Here is a 9,556-nt window from a genome sequence, read left to right as displayed (position 1 = left end):
CTTAGATCATTATTAAAACAAAATTAGTAAATTATTACTAAGTAGAAAGCTTTAAATTAAACAAAATCTAAGTCTTGTTGAAATTCATTACTTTTCATTACTTGCACCTCTTTCTTGTTTTAAAGTACGAAATTGTTCACCCAGCCCTTTGTTTTTTAACAAATGAAAATTATCATGGGAAATGGTAACGACACCTGTGTTTGTTATAAAATCTGAGGGAATGACAATTGAGTTCAAATGCTAAAGGAAGGCATCCGATTTTCTGATACTTTCAAAAATCGAGTTGCCACAAGCATGGTGTATAGGACAGATTAGTCTGAAAATGCAGTATCCGCAAGGTGACTGCTTTGCGTTTCTATGAATGAAATCTCATGAAAAAACTTTCTACCTATAAAATACAAATTTGAACAGAGCATAACCCAGGTAGAGCTTATACAGCTATTAAAGACCGATTTCCCATATGGGTCAATTTAGAACTCTTATATAAATCTCACACTTTTTTATATTTTGCTTAGATTTCACAGACAAGGGAAGTATTTCTTAGAAATCAGTTTTAGTTTGTATCTTTACATGCATTTATTCAATCTGGACAAACCTAATTCTTTGGATTTACCAGCCAAAATCAGTTTTTGTAGTTAAAATGACTTCGGTTGAAAAATATGACAGTCTGTCCATTCAATAGTTTGTTGCAAAAGCAGAAGAAAACTTGGTAGGTGCAAAATCCAAATCAAGTAAAGCTTATTACACACAATTAGAAAAGTTATTTTCGTGGATGAATAGGAAGCATCTTACCCAGGGGCGGACTGACCTGGGGGGGCGGGTGGCGGTTGCCACCTGGCCTGTAGATCATAATGGCCCGTTGGAAATTTATAAGTATGTGCTGTATTTAGTTTCTTGCACTATTAATAAATTATTAACACGTTTCTCTAATTGGGGTTGATATTAAGTTGTTATAAAAATCTGTTTTAATTGAAGTGTTACAATGAATTTATCATTTTTTGTCGTAGCATGAAAGTGCTGAAATACAATAATAGGCGATGCACCTCGTGTGGATTGTATATTTTGTTACTTTTAATTATCAGCTGCAATTTAAAAAAAAAACTGTATGGTAATCTTCTATAAGAAAATTTCTTTCCGGGTCGATCTGAGACAATTTTTTTTTTCGGGGCTCAAAAAAAGGCAGTGTATAACCTTCCTTTTTTACAAAAATCGGCTACACCAAAAATTCTCGGGAAAACACTTTTTCTTATTAATTTGGGTGCGTAGAATCCAAATCATTTCGTACTTTTTCGATCAGACTTTCAATCAAAAGTTATAGACTAGATACCAATTTCGAAAGAAACTTCAAAGGGCTGTAACTTTTGAACTAGTACCCCAATCTTGGAACTGTTTGAAAGTATGGATTCTACAGGCCCCATTCTATAGGAAAATTTTTTTCCGGGTCGATCTGAGACAATTTTTTCTTCGGGGCTCAAAAAAAGGCAGTGTATTACCTTCCTTTTACCAAAAATCGACTACCAAAAATCGACTACACCAAAATTTCTCGGGAAAACACTTTTTCTTATTAATTTGGGTGCGTAGAATCTAAATCAATTCGTACTTTTTCGATCAGACTTCTCAATCAAAAGTTATAGGCTAGAAACCAATTTCGAAAAAAAATTCAAAGGGCTGTAACTATTGAACTAGTAGCCCAATCTTGGAACTGTTTGAAATTATGGATTCTACAGGCCACATTCTATAAGAAGAATTTTTTTCCGGGTCGATATATGAAGGAAATGTCAAAGGTATTTAAATCTTCTATCCTTTGGTGTATTCATTCAAAACTTTAAACAATGCTGCTAAAGCAGATTTGGCAGCATACCCTATATTACATGCGTTTCTAAAAGCTTCAACCTAAGGGAAATCTTGCATAAGCGACCTAAGTAGATTTTTTATTTCAGCCCCAGATGACGGTTTCTAAGCCATATGTGAAGTAACATTACTTAGCACCTTTAAAGCATGTGTGCCTAATTTTGCACGCGTTTTAGTGTTCAAAAGGAACACTGTGATTCAGGTATAATCAAAAAAACAACTTTTGCTTTTCTGTATTTTTTAATTGCTTCATTACTAATAGATGGCGCCATTACTAATAAATCAAAATGAATGTTTGCCTGTGAAAGATTTTGATATAGTAAAACACTTTAAGATATCCGGGAATGGGGTTTTAAAGGGAACGAGGTATGAGAACGGAAAAAAAAAGGATTTTCCAGGAACGGCAACACAAGAAAAAGGGGATCAAAAATCGAAAAATTTTAGATTGACCAGATTTTCTTATAGATTTTGGCATGTAGAATCTAAACCGACCAGAATTGGACCATTACATTAAAAGCTATACTCCTTTCTTCTGCTTCTTTTAAATCAATTTTTTTATCTTAATTTTTAGTGCAAAGGTCCAATCCACGATAGATTTTCGTTTGTAAAATCCAAAACAGCCAACGGTTTGAGGATTGGCTTTAATGTAGCTGTCCAAACGATAAAATAAGACATTTTGGATTCTACGAAAATTTTTAAGAAAAAGTATTTTCCCAATGAATTTCGGAGTAGCCATTTTTTGGTGAAAATGTGAAAGCGGTCAAATGAGACGAACTTCGGTAGTAAGTCCGCGCACAAATGGCATGAAAAATTAAATAAGCATTAGTGGAATAATGATTATAATTTAATTTACAAGAAATAAGTCATTAAATCAAGTGAGCGGACGAAAGTAGCGGCAATTTGGGTGTTCTGTCGGCGGAACGGACGGACTCGAGCGCCACCAAGGGCACGGCCTCGCTCCTGGTCAAGATCGGCGGGTGGGTCTCGGATGCCTCAGGCAAACTCAAATAGAGTAAAGAGCAAGCGGCGGGCGGCTACTGGTGAATGCTAAAACAAAATTAAAGCGCACACCAATTTCCCTAAGCGGGAACCGAAAATAAAATGATATCTAGGGAAAAGCAAATGTATTTTAACCATCGCCGTACAGCAAATTGATTGGCCTTTTCAAATATCGTAAAAAACATAGGCATTGATTGCATTTGAAAAACAAAAGTTATATCGATTTCCAGTTAAACCTGTGGTGTATCCAGGCCAGTCCAGAGAGACTGCGCAACTCAAGATTTAAATTCAAAACTTTCCCTCCCAACCTAACTGAGCCCCATGGCACATCGTCTAGACAAAGCTACCTAACTGGAATAACCGAATAATAGGACCACTTACTACGTTGTATTTTTAAGAGTCGCTACAAGATATGTGTTGCCTGTCGGAGTGCGGATCAAGTAAAGAATACAAATAAAACAAAAAATAAAAATAAAAACGGAGATTTAATCCAAATAATTCGCATTGCAAGATTAAATTTAGAAAATGGTAGTTCATCGAGTACAAATATAAAAATAGGCTGGGAAAAAAAGAACTGATCAAGAAAAAACCCAGCCAACAAATTAATATTGAACTGTATAGCAAAATTAGTTATCTGTAATGGCATGAATGCATGTTGTCAAGTACAGCAATACAATGTCGAATCCCAGGATCCACTGGAATTCCTAAGTAATGAACACACACACATAACAAACAAGCAATCATTAAAACATTACATTAAATTCATATAATAGGTTTGGATATTGGATGGCCAGTCCAAATCCCACACCGAGTAGTCTTTAGTTGCTCTGGTCATGACATGTCAGCATTTTATGTAATCGCTAGGAGTTGGCCTCTCAGATGAGCCTTTCACATAGGAAGGATACCCCAAATTGTTAACAAAACAAAAGGTCACAACGAGAACATGCCACACACTTTTAGCGAATCCCTGCGCAAGTGAGGCCGCGCCTAGTCAGCGCCCTCATGTACGACTAAGCGGGACCCCAACTCATTCATTCAGACACCTCTGGGGCCAGTCCAACCCACTAGTCTTAAAATGCAGGGTTATAAATTACCGAACTCCACGAGTACTGACAATAACCGATCAAAAGACAAATCATGACAACATAAATAACAGAGTAATACTAACGGCAAACTCGCACGCATACATAATTATAAACAAAAAATACACAATTTATGTAGGCGTTGACAGTCGACATATTTGCACTGGCATAACAAAAACTGACACAAAACCAATATTCGGTCACTACATGTCAGGGATCGACTAATCGAATTGATTAGCAATATTGGCAAGATGGCTCCCCTCGAAGACACAAAAAAACAGTACATAAAATATATATCTCTGCGTATGTCAGTTCTGAACTTTAGCCAGCCTCTGCCACGTCAAATCGAGATATACTATCGGTATCAAATATAGCACAGTACATATTCGAAACAAGTCACCCCGCCAAATATTAATAATCATAATCACCCGGTTCAAATAAATAGTAGGAGCATAATTTTATGTACTATCACATTACAACAATACAAAGGAACATGTCGTGGCAAACATTGGTATCAAGTAATTAATTCACAATGCCAAGTGCAATATGTAACAATCAACCACCTAACGTACGGCACTCGCCCCCAGATGAGGCACCCTGTAAGTACACAGTAACATAATCAGGTAAACAAAAGCGAAATGTGCTGCAATAAATTCAATTATAAATTAAAATGTAGTTCTGCATACTTATATTGGGTATCGCCCCTAAGGGAACATACAGTATCTAAATATAAATAAAAATACGTAAATCGGTCAGTAATTCCCAGTAGGACCAGTATAATTAAAACTGCAATTTGTATCTGGAATGTGTTATAAATGGCAATAATCAATGCTGTACGAGAATAAAGTTAAATTGGCAAATAATCGAACACGATCATATCATTATTAGAGGGATGCAATAGACGTAGAGATACTCACTATTCGCAACATAAAGATTTACTTCTGGTCTCAACAAAAGCACACATATTCTGCCGCATTCTCCCCCTTTTTTTTTTAAACAAATCCTAGACGAAAATTGAACGTGCTCCGAGACGGGTCGATACGGATCATTAAGTTTGCTCGCATAGCGTAATATTTGACACTTTTATTGTAAATTATGGCCCATTTCAATGTAGAGCAGAGAAGAAAAAACACGTGTTCCACGAAAACGAAACAAAGCGCAATCTTGACCTTTTTCGTCGCGCTAGGCTCGGATTCGGGAATATTTAAATCGAATTTTAGCGGGCTAATTCGGTTCCATCACAAACCGGAAGTTTGAAAGTGCATATATATGCAAAATTTTGAGACCTTTACATAAGACATGTTCCTTGGTTCTTATGAATTCAAAAAATAAGTTCCACCAGTGAATGTTGAAGGTCAGGCCGGCTGAGGCTGACCCTTTGCTCTGTCGGAGAGTGGGATAGGTGGAAGAGGAGAGAGAAGCAAGTTAGGGTAAACAGGATTGTATCCTTTATTGAGAGGAACAGGCTGTGAATCTAGTTGAGTAAGAAAGGGGGGGGGGGGGACAATGGGACTGGTGTGCCTAAGTGCTGCCTGGTCGTGCTTCCCTTTTGAATAGAATATTGAAGGAAAGTACAACGATCTGTGTGATCGCTTCTCTACTCAAAACACAGTTAGAAAATTTCACGTTTTTTTGGTGGTCCCCCTTAAAAAATGTTTTAAAAAAATTAGAACCTGAAAAGTATAATCTCAAAGAAATTTATTAATCTTTTATTGTATTCAAACTATTTTCTGTTTGTTTAAAAAAAAACATAAAAAAAGATACATCTCACTTAGAATGCATGCGCATGAATTCAATTAAAGTTCTTGTAGGCCGACCGGTCATGCCTTTATGCAAGTAAGGAATATCAGTCGCCGGACCACAAACACCTGCAATGTCCAGGTGTAGATAATCTACACATTCAGGAACAAACTCTTTTAAGAAGGCGGCTGCTGTACACGAACCTCCACCGACACCTTTTCCAATATTATTTACGTCATACCCGGGTTGTTTGGTTATTTCGGTTTTGTATTGTTTCCAAAACGGAAATCTCCAAACTCGATCGCCTGCGTAAGTCCCCGCTTGCTCCAGTTTTTTGTACAAGTCGTCAGATGTGGAAAACACGCCAGTTGCGCCATCACCAAGCGCCACACGCATCGCACCTGCAAATGTATATGATAAAGGATCTTTCATAATTGATTGACTCACCTGTTAAAGTAGCGACTGACATTATCATCTTTGGATCAAATCCTGCAGCGTAACATAAACCATCAGCTAAAATTAATCTGCCCTCGGCATCGGTATTGTTAACACATATAGTCTTCCCATTTGCCGCTTTGACTATATCACCGGGTTTTGTCGCACTTCCCGAGGGCATATTCTCACAAAGAGGTATAAGTACTTTGACATTAACTTTAACGCGGCAATTTGCAATACACTGCAATGCGGCAACGCACGTCGCCGCCCCGCCCATATCTCCGCGCATTTCATCCATAGCCTTCGATGGTTTCAAACTAATTCCGCCCGTATCAAAAGTTACACCTTTTCCCACTAGCACTATCGGTCGTACTTTTTCGTCCCCACGACTGTAGGATAACTCGACAAACTTCGCAGGTTCGGTGGAACCTTTCGTGACCGATAAAAATGAATTCATGGATTTCTCTTTGATCCAATCCTCATCGTGAACGGCAACGCACACGTCTAGACTTTCAAAAATCTCTTTCACGTTTTCCGCGAATATGGTGGGGGTCATCAAATTTGAGGGCATGTCCGTTAACCTCCTCGCGAGATTTTGCGCATTGGCCTTGGATACTCCGTAATTCCATTCCGAACCCGCGGGGGTGGTTTGCCCTTTGTTTAGTGACAATAAACCAATTTCAGTAGGCGATTGTTTTTTACTTTTGCATTCTTGAAACTTCCACAATCCTAACGTACTGCCTTCAGCTGCTGCTTCGGCGTTGCCCATGTCATCGACAGAAATTGTGTTAATTCCTGCGTTTTGTAACGCCCTACAGCCAGCTGCAAGAAAATTAGGAATCAGTATACTTAGGACTTCTCAATAACTTTATTCTCTGAATAAATTCCATGGATACCATTGTTGATCCAATCGTTGTCAAGGTACTTATTTGCCAAATAAATTTATCGAGAGATTGCTGAAAGTTACCCACGGCTAGCTCAGTAATGTTTTTTATACCCCTTCCCATGCAGAAGTTTGGCCCCTTGTCGCCTCTTAAAACCTGAAGTTCAAAATCTAATGTTCTGGTTTGATTGAACTCTAATAAATATGCATATGACCAATCAAGATACCCAAAAATCCTTTGTTTGCATTCGATTCTTATCAATAAATTTAACACCAATCTTCTCACGCAAATGGTTCTCGTAGGTCGACTCCTTTAGGAATACTAACATTACTTCAAACAAATATAATCTGCAAATGCCTTAAAACTCTTTATACAAATCAGAAAATTACTTAGTTATTAGTTATTGACGTGGGTAATATTCTCTTCTGGTAAGGTTAATGATATATCTTTCCTTGGAAAATGCTATACTTGCTTTAGAAATATGGAAACAGATCGCTTTGATGGTAACCCTTAAATCTTAATTATAATTAATGCAAAGTTTAGCAGAAGAAAAGTTTGTATAAATTGCAAATCCAAGCAAACCGGCTTCAATTTCGCGAAATACAGGAATAATAAACCAATGTTCTGCTGTGTGTTGATATTAATTTTGCCGCGTTATCCAATCACGTCACTTAACTTTGAGGAAGTTGCTTTTAACCAGCCGCTACTGTTAGCGGGCAGAAAAAAACTTCTTTGCACAAAAGTGAACTACATTCCCCCTCAAGGAAATATGCTAAAAACTAAGTGTATTATTTACCAGATGCTGCTATCCGTACTGCTTCCTTGTCTTGATCAATCTGTTCTTGAAAATTGATTCCTTGACATTTTTTGCCTAAACTAACAACCGCCACAGCAGTATAGTGGGAGTCGGGGCCCCAAAATAGAAACGGTTTTCCTGGTTCAAGATGACCATTAACACTTAAAAAAGAAAAAAAAGGTGTTTAAAAAGGAACAATTACCAAATGGTTCATTAATCATTATCCCATAACAGTCGCTCATCATTCACATCATATAAGTGAATTATTCTTAATTTTTATTGCACTCATCTTTCTGACATTAAACCTTATAATTTAAAAAAAGGCAAAACACGTTTGATTGCAGGTAAATATTTGTTGTAACATGCACCTCCTATGTCAATTTGGAATTGATAATGTAGAAAATGCAGCATTTCTAATGCTTCATATACTTTTCTATTACTTGTCTCCGAAACTCATTCAACTAATAGGACTACTAGAAAAATACCGCATTATACCATACACATATTATGCCTAACGCCAATCACCCACACGGGACGGCATACAGCTGAGAATCCAGACTCTCCAAGCTCAAGTTACCAGGACATCTCGCACGCCAACCAACAGCTGCAAGAAACCTCCAACGCACTTGGGCACTACATTTACTCCCCTAATTGCCTTCTCTGTTAGTGTATAACCCTGGGAAGACGGTAATGGCCTCATCCTATTTTTTCTTCTGATAACATAAGCTTTTGGACGATATGTTGCAACTGCATTTTGTGGCCTGGTGTCGACTCCCTTTGAGCAAAAGGCTGTTATAGTGATTATATTAATTAACGTAATGTCACATTACACAATTTCAGCATTTTTTAAATTTTATTTTATAGCATATGACATTTTAATAGGTTTGAATGAGTAGGCTAAGCCGTGATCACTTTAACCGTAAGGGTAGATAAAGTGAAACAAATGATTGTGCATTCTAATGACATCTGTCATTCTTATTTCAAATGCACGATATAAAATGACGTCCAGAACATATGACAATTCTGTTTCTATAGCAACGACGGCAGAACTAAGCTTGCTATTTTTGACGTCTCTAAATTAAATTCAGAATTGTCAGAAGCTTTACAATGATTTATATGGCTTCTCCTATAAAATAAAGTTTTGTATTATACACGACGATAAATGGAAACTAACCATTTCGTGAATATCCCTTTATCGTCTTTTATAATAAGTAACTATTGTTACCCTTTGCCGACTTCTAAAGGATGTGACCCATAAAAAGTTATAGTTTATACTTACTCTTCTCTTGCAGTAGACATCAATAATTTAACCGATAAAATCTAAACCACTATTTCTGTTGGGCGAATACAATTTTGTTTCCAAAAATCAAGGGTAGCTTTGAAACTTTGCCTTTATTTGTAAAGTGCTCTTTGGGGACGGGATACGGGCAAATGTTATTAAGAAAAGTTGTTCGGGATGCAAAACTGAGTAGACATGGAAAATTCCAAAGTTCTAGGCGTACCTTAATTTGATTGATGTTTTGTTTTTTTAACTGGATTTTTTTAAGCAAATCCGAAAAAATGTTACTTAAAAAAAGGGTTGCAAATAGAATATAATGACCGTGTAGTAAATTTGAAGCCAATAGTAACATTTTTTCGGATGTCCTTAAAAAATCCAGTTCAAAAATAAAAAATCAAAGTTTCTCATTCCGAGCAACTTTCCTTAAAAACATTTGTGCGTATCTCGTCCTCAAAGAGCACTTTACTGGTATGCAAAAAACGATTTTTGG

The 9,556-nt window shown here is 36.9% G+C and overlaps 1 protein-coding gene across 2 annotated transcripts; it reads right to left on the bottom strand.

Moving 5' to 3' along the window:
• Positions 1 to 5,613: 5,613 nt before the first annotated feature.
• LOC116164988 (cytosol aminopeptidase-like) lies at positions 5,614 to 8,699 on the bottom strand. Of its 2 annotated transcripts, none has more exons than XM_031479255.1 (4): positions 8,283 to 8,699; positions 7,788 to 7,948; positions 6,120 to 6,929; positions 5,614 to 6,073 (listed from the first exon to the last, which is right to left on the bottom strand). In XM_031479255.1, exons 3-4 carry the CDS (start codon positions 6,874 to 6,876, stop codon positions 5,700 to 5,702), a joined length of 1,131 nt encoding a protein of 376 aa, XP_031335115.1. In that variant the 5' UTR covers positions 6,877 to 6,929; positions 7,788 to 7,948; positions 8,283 to 8,699; the 3' UTR covers positions 5,614 to 5,699. The 2 variants fall into 2 exon arrangements, with proteins under 2 accessions (XP_031335115.1, XP_031335114.1); XM_031479254.1 differs by having other exon boundaries at positions 8,288 to 8,699.
• Between the last annotated feature and the right edge of the window lie 857 nt (positions 8,700 to 9,556).

The sequence above is a fragment of the Photinus pyralis genome, unplaced genomic scaffold, assembly GCF_008802855.1.
Source record: "Photinus pyralis isolate 1611_PpyrPB1 unplaced genomic scaffold, Ppyr1.3 Ppyr1.4_LG2, whole genome shotgun sequence".
In the NCBI taxonomy this organism is placed as follows: Eukaryota; Metazoa; Arthropoda; class Insecta; order Coleoptera; family Lampyridae; genus Photinus; species Photinus pyralis.
The sequence above is the reverse complement of the archived record's forward strand: the minus strand, read 5'-3'. Positions and strand labels throughout refer to the sequence as shown.